The sequence below is a fragment of the Astyanax mexicanus genome, unplaced genomic scaffold (assembly GCF_023375975.1).
Source record: "Astyanax mexicanus isolate ESR-SI-001 unplaced genomic scaffold, AstMex3_surface scaffold_33, whole genome shotgun sequence".
NCBI classification, from domain to species: domain Eukaryota; kingdom Metazoa; phylum Chordata; class Actinopteri; order Characiformes; family Acestrorhamphidae; genus Astyanax; species Astyanax mexicanus.
In genome coordinates, this window is record NW_026040043.1 from 2049436 (window position 1) to 2070408 (window position 20973).

Consider the following 20973-nt stretch of genomic DNA (forward strand, 5'->3'; position numbering starts at 1 on the left):
CTGTTACCGGTCACCCCTCTACAAAGGTGCGACAGAGAGGCCTGGTTTGACTGAGGTCTATATAGAGCACTGCCCATCACGTCTACAATGCAGAACATTTTTAAATTAAATTAAAAACACAGAATTTAAGGCATTGTTGTTGTGTTGGGTTCATTGTTCATGTAAAGACTGATCGAAAGAATGAATAAAAATTTTAGTTTTGTGACGCTGCCTCACCGAACCCCGAGCTCAGGGACACGAAGTCAGCGGGTAGGTAGTGACCAAGGGGAAAAAATGCAGTGAATCCAGTAGTTCAAATGGGGAGCTTTTATTTACAGTGAGTGTGAGAAAACAAAAACTGTGCAAAAACGGAAAATAAACGCTAGTTTCAGTACAGGTAAATAAACCAAGGCCGCAAGGCCATAGGTTCAAAACTCGATACCCAGCTCGACCCGCACCTGTGCCCCCTCTCAGCATCAGGTCAGTCATAACTGAGCCAGCCTCTCCAACCAAAGCTTACCCAGTCCCTCTTAATCAATTAGCCCCGCCCCTAATTTAATGGATCACACCATTTCTAGATATACAGGGGCAAATGGCTAGGCTTCAGAGGTTCCAAACATAACAGACATGAAATTATAACTATTTACATAAGGCCTTAAAAAGAACGATCTTACAAATGTCGACGTAAACATATACCAAGGCTAACATTACTTTTTGATATATAACCTTTAAGGAATTACTCTACCCCTTACCCCTCCCTGAGGTAGCCGAGGGCCCTTCAGCTTGCCCCAGAGACAAAAAAAGGTATAAAAAGGTAAGTATAACAGGTGTTACAAATAGGTATAGCAGGTAAGTAATACAGGTAAGTATCAATAGGTATAAAAAGTAAGTAATACAGGTAAGTATCTACACTGGTGATGAAGACAACTATTGTCTTAATCACAAGTTTCTCTGTAAAAGTTCTCAGATACAGAAACAAAGATTTGAGGGCCCAAGAGCAACAATCAACAGCGAGGATCTAAAATCAGTCCTTAAACTGACCCTCGATCAGCAGGTTTACTCCTGAAACACCATAAATATTAATCTTTATCTCTTTTTTATCATCTCTCTGTAGCGTCAGGGTTACAGCAGACCAACAGAGCACTGAGACACAGTGGAGATCTTCAGAACTCCTGAACTCCAGTACTTCTGAGCTTTTGCTCTGAGAGGAGAAGATTAAAGACAGAATGATGTTTAGCTCAGTATTGGCTTTATTAATACTTCTGAGCCTGCAACCTCAGATCAGGTAAGAGAGATATATCACTTTTATATATTATTATTATATTTTTGCACAATTTATAATACTCAAAAAGAGCCAAACGTAACATATAATACAGTGCAGATACTGGCAAAAACGAACAACAATGATATAGGCCTATATAAGCCTCTATATTAATATTATAACTTTATAGTTGTTAATATTCTAAAAACAAAACTATATAGGAAACATAAATTCATAAAAAAGTCAGTAAACAACTTCAATACACCATATAAAGCATATGAATACATGTGAATGTGAATACATTAAATTCGTTAGATACATTTTAAATACATTGTTTAATATTTCTAAATGTATTTTAGGCAACTGCAGTGAGAGAAAAGAGAAAAAAAAAATTTTTGGCCAATTTCATACTTTTTTTAAAATATATTTTATAAACACATTTTACATATATTTATTTCTTTTCTGTATTTGAGTGATTGAGTTGAGTTTGGTGATTTGTCACCAATTTTGTCAAGAGATTAAACAGAAATTTGTAATAAATAAACTACTATAATCTACTGTTAAATTTAATGATCTTATGATCTTATAATTGCAAATATTGTATGATATATGATTTTCCCATAAATAAATTAATTTTTCTTATATAGTTTTGTTTTTAGAATATTAAGAAATTATAAAGTTATAATATTAATATAGAGGCCTATAGATAAGCCTATATCATTGTTGTTTGTTTTTGCCAGTATCGACACAGTATATTATGTTACTTTTGGCTCTTTTTGAGTATTATAAATTGTGCAAAAATATAATGTTAATAATATATGTGTATGTTTTACATTAAAACATTGCAATGTTTATAAATCTATAAAACATTACAAAAAAAATCAATTGCTTAAAAGATCATTTGAGTAATGTATTTTAGCTGTTTTTTATGTTTATTATGTATTTAATGTATAGACATTCACATGTATCTGAATTTAGATAAGCCTATATCATTGTTGTTTGTTTTTGCCAGTATCTACACAGTATATTATGTTACTTTTGGCTCTTTTTGAGTATTATAACTTGTGCATAAATGTAATGTTAATAATATATGTGTATGTTTTAGTGTGTATACATTAAATACATAATAAATATGAGAAAAGCAGCTAAAATACATTACTCAAATGATCTTTTAAGCAATTGAAATTTTTGTAATGTTTTATACATTTATACATGGGAAACCATATAACATATAATATTTGCAATTATAAAATCTTAAAATCATTCAATTCTACAGTAGATTATAGTAGTTTATTTCTTACAAATTTCTGGTTAATCTCTTGACAAATTGGTGACAAACCACCAAACTCAACTCAATCACTTAAATACAGAACAAAAGAAATATATGTAAAATGTGTTTATGAAATATATATTTAAAAAAAGGTATGAAATTGGCCAAAAAAAGACAATTTCTAATTCACAGCAAAATACATTCAAAATACATTTCGAAATAAGAAACAATATATTTGAAATGTATGTCACGAATAAAGATATGCACACCTTTATATTTCTTTTCTGTATTGGCTGAAAGTTCAATATCTGTCATTTTTGACATTGCAATATTATTTTTGGTGTAATATATTTCTAATAGTGTGAAACATACCTGGTTTACCTAATAATTACGTAACAGCCTCACTGGAGAACAACATACACACTCCAAAGTCTGTAGACACTTTAGATTACAGAGTGTGTGTGTATAGTGTAGTGCTGCTCTTGGAACAAAGCCAAAACAAAACTATCATTTTATTTGTTCATTTGGAAAACACAGTTTTCCTTTACAATATGTCAGCCTTTTAGATGACGTAGCAAAATACATTTTAACAACTATTTTTAAAACCATCTTGAAATTTTTGTTTGTATTTTTATTATTATTATATATTTTTGATTTATTTTTTTGTTTTTTGTTTTTTACAGTGTAAACTCAAAGCATATAAGGCCTATTATGACTGTTATTCTTTTCTAGCAGAATAATAAAATTATTTACTTTTTTACATTAATATATATATATATATATATATATATATATATATATATATATATATATATATATATATATATATAGTGTATATATATTACATTTGTTTAAATTTTAGTTTATTCCAATAGTAATGTTTTGGGGTATTTTTGAATAAAAGTAAAAAAAAAAAACCCAAAAGATTGGAATACCTGACTAATTTTTTTATCAATTTAATTTACACTTTTTACCCCCCTTTTAAATAAAGTCAATCAACTACCTAAAATTTGCTTTTTTGATTTTGTGCTTTATACTGCTAGATGGCATCTAGATGGACAGACAGACAGACAAACAGATAAATAGACAGACAGACAGACAGACAGACAGAAAGATAGATAGATACATAGATACTTATGATTTTATATATAATGTATTTATAAATTCATTTTTAATATATTTCTTTACCGTATGAGCAGAAAAATCATTAAGTATGATATTTTTTGGAATTAAATACTGAATGTTCTTTATTACAGGGCAGTGGAAGGCCTGGATCTACGAGCTTATGACTACACCAAGTACCACACCATGGACGAGGTTATTTATATTATTATTATAATTATTTAATATCTGATCTGTCTCCAGTCTCCTTCACTCCTCTGATTATCTCCTGCTGCAGATCTCAGGCTGGATGCAGCAGATGGAGAAAGATTATCCTGAGGTTGTATCTAGTGTGATATACGGAACCACGTACGAGAAGAGGAACATCACCCTGCTGAAGGTGCAGCAGTTACCCCACATTTACACAACATCAGCAAATAAAGAGTGGGATTGTAATTTATCTTCACAAGGAAGTTCAGGCAGTTTACTGCAAAATTTTACAGACTGGATTTCCGATTTTTTTGACTGGACCTGAAGAGCTTAAGTAATAAAAATAAAAGGATTTTTTTTTTTTTACTTTTCATAGGTGTTGCACTTAAATAAAAAAACTTGTTATTCAACCTATTCAAATTTACTAAGTCATTATTTAGCTTCGACTTAGTTTAGTTTAAAAAAACTTAACAATTGATGTTTTTACAAAGCCAACAAATATTTTTTGTAACATTTTTAGTAACATTAAAGAAATAATAAAATATAATTTCGGGATTTCTCACATAGTTTACCCAGCTGGACAAATACTAATGTTACAGGAATATTAAAGGTAACATTCCCAAAACATAATATTAAAATATTGACACAAAGTGACGTTTCAGCGACATTACCAGAACTTTTTAGAAACATTCTGAGAAACATTAAGAAAACATGACAGATTAAAGGATGTGGTTGTGATTGGTTGGGTTGTGTGTAATTAAGTTGGCTTGGAAAAGCCAACTTATTGTTCTTCGTAATCTTCTTATTCCATTTTATTATTATTATTCTCTTCGCAAAATTTAATCACTATCTCCTCCTAGGGCTTTTAACGTAGAAACTCGAAACTTTACAGGATCGTCGGACCTATACCCGATTAGGTTGCTTGTGCTTTTTGAAGCGATATATCGTACGGTTTTCGTAAAAACTTCGTAAACGTACGCCTTTTTTTCCCATAGGAATGAATGGGGGAGAATTTTGAACGGCCGTGAGCGTCACAATTTTTGAGATACGAAGACGTAATTCGGCTGGTCTATAAAACTTACCGCGTTCTTTCCGAAAATATGCTTTACGAAATGATGCGACGTACGGTTTTCGTACAATTGTCGTACGAAGTTTTCCCATAGAAATGAATGGGGGCCCAGAGTTCCATCTCGCACACGAGCAGCTCTGCGCACGGAACCCCTTCTCTCCCCTGCTCCTCCAGTACTGTGAGTGTATGGAGGAGCTGCTGTATGGAGCAGCTATCAGTCAAAAGTTTGGACACCCCGGCACCCCAGCCAGGGCTTAGCAACCACCTATTAACTGCTTAGCAACCACCTTAGCAACCACCTGGAAAACGTTAGCAACTGCCTAGCAACCACTTAGCAACCACTTTAGAAATTATAGCAACTGCTTAGCAACCAGTTAGCAACACCTTAGCAACCACCAGGAAAATGTTAGAAACTGCCTAGCTACAGCTTAGCAACCACTTTAGAAATGAAAGCAACTGCCTCGCAACCACTTAGCAACCACTTTAGAAATGAAAGCAACTGCCTAGCAACCACCTGGAAAACATTAGCAACTGCCTAGCAACCACTTAGCAACACCTTAGCAACCACCTGGAAAACGTTAGCAACTGCCTAGCAACCACTTAGCAACTGCCTAGCAACCACTTGGAAAACGTTAGCAACTGCCTAGCAACCACTTAGCAACTGCCTAGCAACCACCTGGAAAACGTTAGCAACTGCCTAGCAACCACTTAGCAACCACCTGGAAAACGTTAGCAACTGCCTAGCAACCACTTAGCAACTGCCTAGCAACCACTTAGCAACTGCCTAGCAACCACCTGGAATACGTTAGCAACTGCCTAGCAACCACTTAGCAACCACCTGGAAAACGTTAGCAACTGCCTAGCAACCACTGAGCAACCACCTGGAAAACGTTAGCAACTGCCTAGCAACCACTTAGCAACTGCCTAGCAACCACCTGGAAAACGTTAGCAACTGCCTAGCAACCACTTAGCAACCACCTGGAAAACGTTAGCAACTGCCTAGCAACCACTTAGCAACTGCCTAGCAACCACTTGGAAAACGTTAGCAACTGCCTAGCAACCACTTAGCAACTGCCTAGCAACCACCTGGAAAACGTTAGCAACTGCCTAGCAACCACTTAGCAACCACCTGGAAAACATTAGCAACTGCCTAGCAACCACTTAGCAGCTGCCTAGCAACCACCTGGAATATGTTAGCAACTACCTAGCAACCACTTAGCAACCACCTGGAAAATGTTAGCAACTGCCTAGCAACCACTTAGCAACTGCCTAGCAACCACTTGGAAAACGTTAGCAACTGCCTAGCAACCACTTAGCAACCACTTTAGAAATGATAGCAACTGCCTAGCAACCACTTAGCAACCACTTGGAAAACGTTAGCAACTGCCTAGCAACCACTTTAGAAATGATAGCAACTGCCTAGCAACCACTTAGCAACACCTTAACAACCACTAGGAAAACGTTAGCAACTGCCTAGCAACCACTTAGCAACCACTTTAGAAATGATAGCAACTGCCTAGCAACCACTTAGCAACCACATGGAAAACGTTAGCAACTGCCTAGCAACCACTTTAGAAACGATAGCAACTGCCTAGCAACCACTTAGCAACACCTTAGCAACCACCTGGAAAACGTTAGCAACTGCCTAGCAACCACTTAGCAACACCTTAGCAACCACCTGGAAAACGTTAGCAACTGCCTAGCAACCACTTAGCAACCACTTTATAAATGATAGCAACTGCCTAGCAACCACTTACCAACACCTTAGCAACCATTAGGAAAACGTTAGCAACTGCCTAGCAACCACTTAGCAACTGCCTAGCAACCACCTGGAAAACGTTAGCAACTGCCTAGCAACCACTTAGCAACTGCCTAGCAACCACCTGGAAAACGTTAGCAACTGCCTAGCAACCACTTAGCAACCACCTGGAAAACGTTAGCAACTGCCTAGCAACCACTTAGCAACTGCCTAGCAACCACTTGGAAAACGTTAGCAACTGCCTAGCAACCACTTAGCAACTGCCTAGCAACCACTTGGAAAACGTTAGCAACTGCCTAGCAACCACTTAGCAACTGCCTAGCAACCACCTGGAATACGTTAGCAACTGCCTAGCAACCACTTAGCAACCACCTGGAAAACGTTAGCAACTGCCTACCAACCACTTAGCAACCACCTGGAATACGTTAGCAACTGCCTAGCAACCACTTAGCAACTGCCTAGCAACCACCTGGAATACGTTAGCAACTGCCTAGCAACCACTTAGCAACCACCTGGAAAACGTTAGCAACTGCCTAGCAACCACTTAGCAACTGCCTAGCAACCACCTGGAATATGTTAGCAACTGCCTAGCAACCACTTAGCAACCACCTGGAAAACGTTAGCAACTGCCTAGCAACCACTAAGCAACTGCCTAGCAACCACTTGGAAAACGTTAGCAACTGCCTAGCAACCACTTAGCAACTGCCTAGCAACCACCTGTTATATGTTAGCAATTGCCTAGCAACCAGTTAGCAACAGCTTAGCAACCACCTGGAAAACATTAGCAATTGCCTAGCAACAGCTTAGCAACCTTTTCAGAAATAATAGCAACCGCCTAGCAACACATTAGCAATCAAAAGTTTAACCAAAAGTTTTACGATTTCAGCATTTAAACAAGCGTTTTTAGATTTCAGCGTTTAACCAAACGTTTTTAGATTTCAGCGTTTAATCAAACGTTTTTAGATTTCAGCGTTTAACCAAATGTTTTTAGATTTCAGCGTTTAACCAAACGTTTTTAGATTTCAGCGTTTAATCAAACATTTTTAGATTTCAGCGTTTAACCAAATGTTTTTAGATTTCAGCGTTTAACCAAACGTTTTTAGATTTCAGCGTTTAATCAAACATTTTTAGATTTCAGCGTTTAACCAAATGTTTTTAGATTTCAGCGTTTTTAGCATTTAGCGTTAACAGCAAATCAATGACTCTTCACACTCTTCAGACGGAAAAAGCTTAGCGACCATTTTAACTTTTTAACGTTATTAGCGTTCTTTTCCAAGCCAACTTAAAGTTCGTTCACGAACTTTACCTTTTCTAGTTGGTGTATAATGTTTGTGGTTCTGAGCTGCAGATCGGGTTAAACAGCACAGAGCTGAAGAAGGGGATCTGGATGGATTGTGGGATTCATGGTAATGAATGGATTTCTCCTGCTTTCTGTCAGTATTTCATAAAACAGGTCAGTCTAATCCTTACTACTGATTTAACCCATACTATATGTGTGTATATATATATATATATATATATATATATATATATATATATATATATATATATATATATATACATATATATATACCTCAATTAATGCAAAGAAAACAAGTTCATATTCATTTTCAAGTTTTAATAGTTCAGAGATCAATATTTGGTGGAATAACCCTGGTTTTTAATCACAGTTTTTTCATGCATCTTGGCATCATGTTCTCCTCCACCAGTCTTACACACTGCTTTTGGATAACTTTATGCTGCTTTACTCCTGGTGCAAAAAAAAATTCAAGCAGTTCAGTTTGGTTTGATGGCTTGTGATCAATTATCTTCCTCTTGTTTACATTCCAGAGGTTTTCAATTTGGTAAAATCAAAGAAACTCATCATTTTTAAGTGCTCTCTTATTTTTATTTCCAGAGCTGTATATAAATACTGTATACTACTAAAAACATATTACACACGTTATAGTCAAGTTTCATTGGTAAAGATATAACTGCATCATTTTAAACATATGTTCCCATACTAAAAAGGACCATTTAAAAGTTTGGAAACACCTTTAAATGCAATGCTTTAAATTTAAAAGTGTTAAACAAACTAAAATACTCTGTGAAGCATTTAGGTGCTTTTATCTGGTGGGCTTGCTAACTGGTTAGCTTGAAATTTCTAAGGCCTGTAACAGGAACTTCCTGTGCAACAGAAATAATGGTACTGATGAGTGCCAGTTTCATCATTATAACATTTTTGACGATCCTTGCAGTGACTGCCCTTAAGGATACTTTTAAAGTTATGTTGAAATTGACTGATTCTCTCAAACACTTCATTAAGATAAAAGAAATTCAAGTAATTAACTCTTGATGAGTTCAGCAGAGCTGTTAACTGAAAGCCTGAATTCCAGGAGACTCTACCTCATAAAACTGACTGAGAAAATCCAGCAGAGAATCTAAAATATAAAACATATTCTTGTTTTTTATTTACCATATAATTGTGTGTTTTCCTTATAGTTTAGATGACTTTAATATTAATCTACAGTGCAGAACATTTAAAATGATGAAAAAAAAGCACTGAATTTGTTTTACACACATTTTCATTCATTACTATCTATTGTATATCTAAAATTGAACCTACAGATCCTGAGCTCTTACAAAACTGACCCAAAAATGGGTGAGATATTTAAGAACCTGGATTTCTACATCACTCCAGTTTTGAACAGGGACGGGTACACATACTCCTGGAAAGATAACACGGTGAGTTTAATCCTACATCAGAAATGTTACCACTATGATTGGGAGATTGCTGGTTCAAATTCCGATCATGCAGCTTAGCATCAGCTGCCAAAGCCCTGAGAGAGCACAGTTATAGGCCTTGCTCTCTCTGGGTGGGAACAGTAGAGTAGATGGCGCTCTCTCTTTCCCATCATCACTCTTAGGGTGATGTGGATCAGCAAAAGGCTGCATCTGTGAGCTGATGTATCAGAACCGAGTCGCTGAGTGTTAGCGCTGTGATGCTACTTGGCAATGCTACATCAGCTTCACCCTCCTGGTGTTGGGGCATCACTAGTGATAGGGGGAGTCCTAATGAGTGGTTTGGGCAATTGCTCTTGTACATTTGGGAAAAAATGGGATACAAAAATGTAAATAATGTTACAAAAGAAGGTGTGTTACATGTCATACTGCAACCAGCCAGCAGAGGAGCTAGACCATGTCACTAAAGCTAATAATTCTCCTTATTTTAGACTCGTCAGTGGAGGAAGAACAGGTCCCCAGGTACCGGCAACTGCACATGCTACGGCACCGACATCAACCGCAACTTTAACGTCAACTGGGGAAGTAAGTGTGAGAACGTACGACTTAAAAATTTACTCCTAAATCAGATAATAGTGTATTTGGTGGTAACGCTTTATAATACAGCCCGCGTTTTAAAGGGTAAGTACTGTGTACTTATAGAGTAAGAACAGTAAAATACTTTATACTACATAATACAGCCTGACACTTCCTGTTGTTTCTTGTCATGCCGCCGTGTTCTCCTTCCACACTACCGGATTCCATTTCCCAAAATCCCGTGAACAATGACATCAACAACACCCGCTCACCTTCACCCAATCACGTTACGCTCCGACGCTCTGACTCGCTTGTGTTCTGAGTTGGTTCCGGTTCATTCCCCTCTAGCTTCCTGTATTTAAGGCGGCAGTTTGTAAACAAACACCGTGAGGTATTGTCGACTCATGTTACTTACTAAGCGTTTTCCTGTGTACTGTTTTTGCTTTACGTTACGACCCTGTTTTCGGATTATCGGTTTATGTCTTTTGTTTTGCCCTTTCTGGATTTGATGTATGGTTGGACTGTTTCTCGGTTTCGAACTCGGACTGTATTTTTGACTACGTCTTCTGTTATCGGTGAGATCTTTGTTTGCCTGGTTATTCTGTTAGCAGTATCTGTTAGCCTTCCTGCTAATAAACCTGTTTGTACTTTTAACTCGGCTCGCGTCACATTTCTGAGTAATTACTGAGTAAATACTGTGTACTCATAGAGTAAGAACAGTAAAAATCAGGGAGGTGTGGGTTTATTAACCATTTATATAAAACCTTGTGGTTTCTGTGTATTAATGAATCAATTTTCTCTAAAATCTGTTATTATAAACAGATAAATATTACTGTATTTTAGTCTTGACATTACCAACTATGCTTTCTTTCTACTCTACTCCACCCTGACTGTTTATAGCTGCTCCACCCTCGACACTTTTAAAAGCATAAATCAAATTTTCATCTACTTTTTAAACTCATTAAATTATTAGAATAATAAAATAATTCCCTGGAGTGTGACTGGAATGAAGCAGTCATAACTGCCATGAACAAAAGGAAAAATTCAATTCTATTCTATTCTATTTTATTATTTTATATGAAAATTGCACCACAGGTTTAGGGAAATTGCAGGATCTCCTGTGCTTTATTTGTACCTACATTTCAGTATGAGTAGGACCCCATAAGTATTTTGTATTTTCTGATTTATAGAGAACAGATACACCATAAATGTTGGGTACCCGATAATATCGCCAACATTTTTAAATATCGTGAACTATATTAAACCCCGATATATCGTGCAATGTTACTCACCTCTAATTATCACATCAGGGTACGAGTTTTTTGCTGTTTTTAGCAAAAGAAATCTATCTATCCATCATCTATCTATCCATCTATCCATCCATCCATCCATCTATCTATCATCTATCTATCTATCTACATATCTATCTATCTATCCATCCATCCATCATCTATCCATCCATCCATCCATCCATCCATCCATCATCTATCTATCCATCTATCCATCCATCCATCCATCCATCCATCCATCATCTATCTATCTACCTATCTACATATCTATCTATCTATCTATCTATCTATCTATCTATCTATCTATCTATCTATCTATCTATCTATCTATCTATCTATCTATCTATCCATCCATCCATCTTTAAAAAAAGAAATCAATGTTTTGTCATATCGTCAAGAGTATCATTATCGCAAAAATACAATGAAATATCGTGATATTATTTTAGGTCCATATCGCTCAACCTTAGTACAGGGTAAGTTTTTGAAAGTTACCTAGTTGTTACGCTCTTGTTCCTGGTTGTACTTTATTTATGCCTACAGTTAAAGTACCTGTAGGACTGTAGGTAAGTATTTTGAATGTACTGCTTCATCCAGAGAAGTTACACCATAAGTAAAGGAAACCTACCCTCTAAAACTCAGACTGTATTATAAAGCCTTATCGATTTAGTGTGTTTATATTGAGCACTCTAACTCTATTCTGTTTATACAGCCGTGGGAGTGTCTAAACTGTGCTGCATCGGGATGTATTGCGGTCCGTCCGTCCTCTCAGAGCTGGAGTCCAGAGCCGTCACTGAATTTCTGGAGTCTAATCGGAACAGAATTCTGTTATTTCTGACCGTCCACTCTTTCGGTCAGCTGATTCTACTTCCCTACGGACACTCCAGTGTTTCAGTCCCCAACTATGAAGAACTGGTGAGTGGTTTTAGATCCAAATCAAATCTAACGCTACGTTCAAACAGCAGATAAAAGTGGCCCAAATTCAAATATGTTTATGTTCACATATGGCAAAGTTGAATCCAATATTTTGTCAAAAGTACAATACACAGCCAAATGAGGGCGCTGCTTTAGCCTCAAACCAAAATAAAATGCTTAAAAACGCTTAACAACAGGGCTCTAACTAACTTTTTCCACTGGTTGCACTGGCGCTCCTAACTTTTTTCCTAGGTGCACCAGCACAAATCTGTTACAGGGGTGCTATGATCACTGTCAGTTTCCGCTGCATATTAGTTTGTTTGTTTTTTTTTGTGATCAAAAGAACATAAATACAGTCAATTCCAGTCATGAATAAAGGAAGTTAACCTTTTACTGATGAGGGATGACTGTCTGTTTATTACTGAAGTAAGCATTTAGAGTGATATAGAAATTCAAGTTCCCATTTTTGTTTGGATTATGAAATAAAAAAACTGAAAATACTAGCCTTTATTTGTTTTTTTTTGGTATTATATTGAAAAACAACAATATTTATTGTTTTATTAAATTTCAGATTTTTTTTCTCAATTGAATATCAAATGAACGAATGATATACAGATTTGTCCAAACTGATTGGTTCTGTCTCATGAGTAAGGGGCTTTAAAGAGGAGGGGCTTTAAAGGACACTTTAAAGCCTGCATTAGTACAATAACACCAGATTTTGCTTTGTTATTTGCCACCTCCGGCAATTAAGTAATACGAGTAATACGTTTCTGGAGGAAACTGTTAAGCATGGGGGTGGAGGGATCATGCTTTGCACCATTTTAAAATTGCTTTGCCAACATTTCAATGGTAGATTGAGGAATGGGTTTAGTTTAATGATCTGTAGAACGCAGTTTTTGCAGATCGTTTCTGATGGTTCTGATAGATCTGATTGTGTTGTTGGTAGATGGAGGTGGGTCAGGCTGCAGCAAAGGCCATCAAATCCGTTCACGGAATGGACTACACTGTGGGCGCAGCGTCGGATGTGATGTGTGAGTGCTTTTATTTATATATATTGAGATTATTATGCATTTTTATGTCTGGTGAAATTCTGACTGTTTCACTGGAATCCACCATCTTCTCCTTCTCCAGATCAGACGTCGGGTTCTTCGCGGGATTTCGCTCGTCTGATCGGGATCCCGTTCGTCTTCACCTTCGAGCTCAGAGACAAGGGCGAGTTCGGCTTCAAACTGCCTGAAGATCAGATCCAGCCCACCTGTGAGGAGGCGTACCAGGGGGCGCTGTCCATCATCACCACCGTCCACGACAAGACCTTCACCAGCGCCGCGTTCACCATAACAGCCACACTGTGGACCACGCTGACCGCCGCCTGCCTCTCTACCGCCACCTGGGTGTAATTGCATGGGAAATGACTGTTGCGCTGTAAATTTACAGTGTTCCTTTGCTTTCTTTTTTTTCTGTTAATAAAATAAATAATTTTGCTTGAATTTTATGGTTAGCCCCAAATTATTAAGTCTTGTTACAGATCCTGGTGTGATTGTTGTAGCATGTTTTAGCGTTTTTTAGCAGGCTAAATTGATGTCTAACTAAGCTAGTTCATGCTTAAGTGAGAAGCACAAAACATACAGATTCTTCCCTCAAACAAAGTCTACTGGCTAATCCTGCTGTGCACTGTACAGGGCTTTTAAATAGCTAATGTAGTTAATAAGCAATTGCCCACGTTCTGTTGCATTTTTGAGCAGGCTAACTTGATCTCTTCCTAATAATTTCAGAAGGTAGATTACTTTTAATTTATATTAAAATATGGATTAAATCTCACAACTAACTCTCACTATGTCTTACGCCACTCTCCCCTTCGGCTGAATCAATTAATACAGAGACAATAACATCCAACTATCTGACTCTTATGTAGAATAATGTGTTTAATTTTTCATATTTTGCATTAATATTGTTTGATTTTTGGAAGTTCAATCGGTATTTAAAACGTAGCTCAGAAAGATACAATTGAACTAATATATTTTTTGAATACAAATAAAATGCCATTGTGATCATTTACATACATTTACATACATACAATTATTATTTTATTTTACATTACATTACATTACAAAATCACTCTCACATAAAGATAAAGAGATCTCGCCAGCTCTACAGTATTCTTTTTTTATGCAAATAAGCTGTTGCTGGCCACACCCCCTGTTTCTGCTGAGTGTTTATCACATGCTAATTTTAATTTTAGTTAACTTGTGCTAAATGGCAAAACACAAACTTGCTAACTAAGCTAGTTCTAAGCTAGTTAACTGAGAAGAACAAAACATACAGATTCCTCCCTCAGACAAAGTCTGCTGGCTAATCCTGCTGTGAACTGTCCAAGGATTTTAATTGGCTGTTTATAGTTGTTGATAAGCAATTGCCAAGTGTATTCACAGCAATCAATTTAGGCACTGAATTTAGGATTCAGCAGGCTAATGAAAGTTTTACATCATGTATTATAATTTTACTGTAAACATATTTAAAATATGGTATTACATACATGAAGTAGTTGAAATGTTTAAATGTTACTTAAGTTTATTTAAAATAGTTTCATTTTAGTAAAGTAAAGTACACTTAGCACAATTTAAGTAAGACTTTTGTATTATTTTTATACAATTAAAGTTAAAAAAGTTAAATATACTGATTAATAATAAAGTGGCTACAAGAACACTTTAGTGAAATATAGCATAATAATGCTTAGTATACATTTATTTACTTTTTTAAGTAGGGCATCTTTAGGGTGTTTTTTACATGTTGCTGGTTTTATCTGGACATTCTTTACATTTTGAGGATTGAGGATTTCCATCAGGTTTCCTCGGCGGCTCTGTTCCTGTGGTAGTTTCCTGTAGTGATGGATTCAGGATGTTGAGCTTCATTTATAAAGTGGGGGAATTACAGACCCACATTGTTCAGTAACTGAAGCTTTAATGCCAACTGAGGACATTTTGCTCATATACTGCTAACATCATTATCATCATCATCATCAGCCGGGGCTATAAGGAACATACGGTCAGAACTTCCCTATTCATTTTTCTATTCATGTATATTGTGATATTATATATAATTTCGTGGTTTTAATTCTAGTTTTTAATGAAATGAAGTTTGGGATTCTAATGCTTTATTAAGTAAGAGCATCCAATAGCATCCCACACATTTTCTATAATCAGCAGTGTTGGGCACGTTACTTTGAAAAAGTAATTTGTTATAGTTACTCATTACTTCTCCAAAAAAGTAACTGAGTTACTAACGGAGTTACTCCACTATAAAAGTAACTAGTTACCAGTAAAAGTAACTATCGCGTTACTTTTATTATTCGCCCGTCAAAAAAAAGGAAATTAATTATGTATTTACTATTATTAGAAAAATACCAAACGATAATAAACCCAAAATGTTGATAAAAATATAATCTAACGAATTACAAAAAATAAAAACGAAATTCTTCACAGAACCAAAGAAAATTACTAAAACATATAATACTGAAAAAAAAACAGAAAAAACGGAAAAACGCGTGTGGGGATGGAGTTAAACAAACCAAGCAACACTCAAAAGAAATATGTATATATAAAACAAAATAATGGACAAAAACAACAATCTAATAACCGTTAAAATTGTATTAATATAACAGTTTCACCAAAAGAGAATAGAGCTTAGATTGGGCCCAAAAAATCCGACCCGACCCAGCCGGAGCCCGTGCACGTTCTGCCCAAGCCCGAACCAACCCGAACCATGAACTGTCATTATGAGCCCGAGCCCGAGCCAACCCGAACCATAAACTGTCTGTTATCGGGCTGATTGAATGAGTGAAATATAATCAGAATTATGTTAATTAACACTGAAACATAGCATAAAACTATTATTTAATTTAAATGATTTTTAAGAACAGCTACACACAGTGCTGCAAGTCAAACGCGGAGGCGTTCACGTGCGCCCAGAACTACATGATTACATTTTTCATTTTATTATAGTTTGATTCAGTAAGTTTTAATTTGTTTTTAGGGTGGGCTTGCTAGTTTTTATTAGTTTTCACACATCTCATCAGAGAGATCAATCTAATAAACGTGAGAGAGAGAGAGAGAGAGAGAGAGAGATTTGCTTGTTCTGGAATGAGCTACTCACAGGTAAATGTTCTCACACACTGAATCTCCTGTTTCTCTTTCATCTGCCTTGCGCTCATATTGTAATCCCATATATAGTTCTGCAGTTTTTCAGTGTTTTCTGTCGTATTTTGCGGCTACACCGCCCGCTGTACAACAGCTCTTATAAATAAATTAAACACGAAAATTCAGTAATTTTAGTTTGTTTTAGTTTTATAAACACAAAATACAGTTCGAGATAGTTATGTTTTTTCCTTTTAATTACCGTTTTTATTAGATTCAGTTAACACAAATGTTTTTTCACTTTCAGTTTTCGCTATTTCGTTCGCTTTAGTGAACAATAATAATTGGTTACTTAGCAACATTGTGATTATCACACCAGAGCTTTATATAAAATTAAAATAGGAGCCCGATTTCGGGTCGGTCCTCGGGTAAGGTCGGGTTCGGGCAGAGAATCTAAGCTCTAAAAGAGAAAGCAGCAGCAGCACCACAAAAACCAGAGCAGCTAAAAAGAGCTTAACGTCCTTAATTCGGAACTTGGGTTGTCCACGGCAATCACTGAATTGATTAGAGCAGCAAATCGTCACAATTGTGCCTCACTTCACCACGCCAAACCACAGGCACAGCGGCCAGAAGCTCAAGTTCACCGGAAAGAAGAGGGGTTAACCAGGGCAAACCAAAGTTACAACAAAAAAAAGTTCATAGAGCTGCTAAAGTAACGTGCAGTAACGGGGTGTGGGAAATGGTAACGGCGTTATAGTTACAGTCAGAGTAATTAGTTAGATTACTCGTTACTTAGTTTTAACGCCGTTACTCCCAACACTGATAATCAGGGATACAGTTGCAAGAAAAAGTATGTGAATCCTTTGGGATTATACTTGGATTTCTGCATAAATTGGTCATTAAATATGTTCTGCACTTCATTTAAGTCACAACAATAGACAAATACAGTCTGCTTAAACTAATACCACACCAAAAATATGTGTTTGCTATATTTTATTGAACACATGTTAACATGTTAACATTCACAGCGAGGGGGAAAAGTACGTGAATTGCTAAACTAATGACTTTTCTAAGAGCTAATTGGAGGAGGCAGGATGTGATGAGATGTGATTGGATGTGTTGGTTAAAGCTGCTCTGCACTGCAAAAACAAACACACACCAGTTTTGAGTGTGCTGTTCTAAAGAAGCATTGCTGCTTGATGTGAATCTGAATTTGTGCCTCGAACAAAAGATCAAGCTCTCAGGAGACCTACGTTCAAGAATTGTTGACTTGCATGAAGCTGGAAAGGGTTACAGAAGTATCTCTAAAAGCCCTGATGTTCATGTGACCACGGTAAGACAGGCGCTCTACAAATGGAGAAAGTTCAGCACTGTTGCTACTCTCTCTAGGTGTGGTAAAGTCCTGTAAAGATGACTGCAAGAGCACAGCACATGCAGAATGATCAATGAGGTGAGGAAGAATCCTAGAGTGTCAGCTGAAGACTTACAGAAATCTCTGGCACATGCTAACATTTTTGTTGACAAATCTACAATAAGGAACACTCTCAAGATAGCAGCAGTATGTAGATGAGCACTGTCCTGCTGAATAAGGTCAATCCAGTGGTTACAGGACCTCATTAAAGGTCTCCTTCCGTTAAAATCCTCTTTTTCTTGTTTTTTTTGTGAAATACAGTAGGTCTCTCTGAAGGAGTTGTTTATGATGCTGCACATGATGAAACTCTTCCTCAACCTCATTGTCCTCATTGTCTGCAGCAGCTGGTAAAAGAAAATATTCAGAAAAAAAACGAGTCGATCAGGAAAAACACTGTGTCTACATCAACCTGTGAATTAGTATTCATGGCCCGCCCACCTCAGCTCGGGACCGCCCACAGGCAGAGCTGAAGCCGGGCGGTGACGCCGTCTCGTCAGATAGGAGCTAAATAACAGCACTAGGAACTGCATGCAGTTCATTCCTGTGTTATTTGTGCGAATAACACATCAGTGTTTATATACTTTACCCAGTAATTCAGAGCTAAGGAACAAATGGTTAGAATTAGTCTATGGAGGAAAAACACCACCAGCCAAGTACAATTGTTAATAGTACACTAGTTAAAAGTAAAAATCCACCCCGGGATTTTTTTTAATTGAGCTAAATTGCTGATAAGTCGCAGTTTAATATGATATATTAGCCAGATAATGTATATAAACAAACACTCTCTCTGCTGCTTCATGCTGTTTACACACTAAGAGACCCTAAGTCATTATCTTGAGATACTAAGTCATTATTGTGAGATATTAAGACTGATCCCTAGCGAAAAAAAGAAATTAAAGTATACTAATCATTATTATGCTATAGTGCACTAAAGTGTTCTTGTAGCCACATTATTAATCAGTATATTTAAAGAGTGCTAAAATGAAACAACTTTTTTTTGTACTTATTATACTTTAATTACAGTATAAAAATAGTACAATTCAATTGTGCTAAGTGTACTTAACTGTACTAAAATGGAACTATTTTAAAAATACTTAAGCAACATTTAAACATACTACTTCATGTATGTAACCACCTATTTGTGTAAATATGCTTACAGTATTTAAATTATAATATATTTAATTTAAGTTTTACAACTGTATCACTATTATATTATACACCAGTTATAAATATATATTAGAAATGTACTAAGAATTGATGTTTAATATATGTGATCTATATTTACATTAGAGTAAAGATATGCTTCTTGTTCCCGTCTTTTGTAGGTAGCAAGCTTCTAATATAACTTAGATGGACATACACATATATTTTAATATACTGTACTACAATTTTTTAGCAAATTTATTTAATTTCAATTTTACTTTCAATTTTATACACGTAGTAATTTTAATTTACTTTCTAAAAGTTGCACAATACATTGCACTTTAAGTGAACTACTGTAAGAGTTGTTTTTAACACACTAAAATGCTAAAAATGTACAGAAGTATATTTGGGAAAATGTATTTTAGAAGTATATTGAATAACATTAAACTAAAAGTGGTGATTGTTTTTTATAATACACAATATTGTACATTTTAAAAAGTATGATCAAAGTTTACTTTCAAACATTTGATGAAAGTATAATATTAATGTACTTTTAATATATAAATCTGTTTTATATTTTTTATTAAATATGCTGTTATTTTTTACAGAATATTTATGTTTTAAGTATAATTAAGTATATATTTTCTTCACCAGGCTAAGTATCTCAAAACGATGACTTACTTTCTCAAAATAATAAGATAACTGTTTACTTATTAATAATAAATAAAAGGGAAGGGGATTCCATTCAACACAACTCAACTGAAATTTACTATGCTTTAACTTCATTCTAGGCTTTAATAACTTGAAACATAAAGCTAAAATTAGTTAAACTTCAGTTTAAAACAATTTAATTCTTGATTTTCTGTTGATTATAATAATAAACTGCTGGAACAAAAACTCAGTGTTGATGATGAAAGGCCCGCCCTGACCTTTATTATCAGACGGGTGATTAATAAAAACTCATCATGGAAAGTGAGCAGTGTGAACAGGACGTACGTTATCATCAGCTCACACCCATAAATCCTCAGGAACAGCCGTGTGAGGAAAATAATGAGCAGATATTAATATTAATAACCAGCCCTGATAAATGTGCAGAGTTCACTCCTGAAGCTGAACTGAATCAGACAGTCTGATAACAGCATAACAGCACTGCGCTTATCATCATAACCAGTGACGACGCATCATAAACTAAATATATTTACCATCCGCACCCTTTATCCTTTATCCTCCTCTCACTGAAACTCCACCCCGGTTACATTCTCTGAAGAACAATTACACACAAATAAGCTAAAGTTATACTAAACGTCATTAAATTACAAAAAATTGTCATATATATTGCAGTTTAATGGCATTGTATTATACTGAAAATAGACTGAAATGCTAATTTAATACACTAAATTCTCATTAATTTGCATGGAATTCAATACAGGGCACTCTAAAACTCACTGCTGTCACTAAATAATTTTAAACTTTTAATGTCTACCATATCTAACCACCTTCAGACAGCCTCTACCTGTTTTACTTAATCTTATTTATTCTTAACTTCTCTTAGTTCTTTATTTCCTTATTTTATTTTATTTTTATTTATTTAATATAGTTTTGTACTATTGCTTTTTTACTTATTTCGATTTCCTTTTATTATTACTATTATTATTAATTATTTTTCTTCTTATTATTATTATGTTTATTTTTTTAGTTAAATTTTATTTATTTTGTTTTAATTGATTTATTCATTTGTATTTTTATTGTATTATGTAAAAGTTAGTTTTAGCTTAATTTTAACTGTTTTTTTTTGTTGTATTAATTTTATCTCCTCTTATCTCTTTTGATCACTTTTTTTTATCAATTAAACCAAATTTTAGGATAATACTTATTATTGTTTGTATACAATCCTATTTTTTTCAGCTATTTTTGTTAATTATTGACTGTTATTTTAAAATGATAAAATGTAGTTATTATTTTCTTTTCATGTCAATCCCTGTTTTTATAAATGCTCAGCTACACTGAAAATGAGTGTTGCCCCCATAGGTTACATAGAAATGCCATAACATTACACTACAACTACAATTACACTGAAATGACACATATATTACATTGGTTTTAGTTTTACATAATATTAAGTACCATTTCATTACATAGAAA

General features: G+C 35.3%; 1 protein-coding gene across 1 annotated transcript; it reads left to right on the forward strand.

Moving 5' to 3' along the window:
• Window positions 1-655: 655 nt before the first annotated feature.
• LOC103046391 (carboxypeptidase O-like) lies at window positions 656-13634 on the forward strand. Its single transcript, XM_049473025.1, has 9 exons — window positions 656-663; window positions 3767-3827; window positions 3910-4011; window positions 7998-8102; window positions 9257-9373; window positions 9862-9955; window positions 11945-12147; window positions 13094-13178; window positions 13279-13634. The coding sequence occupies exons 1-9, from the start codon at window positions 656-658 to the stop codon at window positions 13542-13544; spliced, it is 1041 nt and encodes a 346-aa protein (XP_049328982.1). The 3' UTR covers window positions 13545-13634.
• The last annotated feature ends 7339 nt before the right edge of the window (window positions 13635-20973 follow it).

Coding starts and splice junctions, on each gene's coding strand:
- LOC103046391 (XM_049473025.1), top strand. Junction 9,374..9,861: donor ACTCCTGGAAAGATAACACG/GTGAGTTTAATC, acceptor TCCTTATTTTAG/ACTCGTCAGTGGAGGAAGAA. Junction 12,148..13,093: donor TCCCCAACTATGAAGAACTG/GTGAGTGGTTTT, acceptor TGTTGTTGGTAG/ATGGAGGTGGGTCAGGCTGC.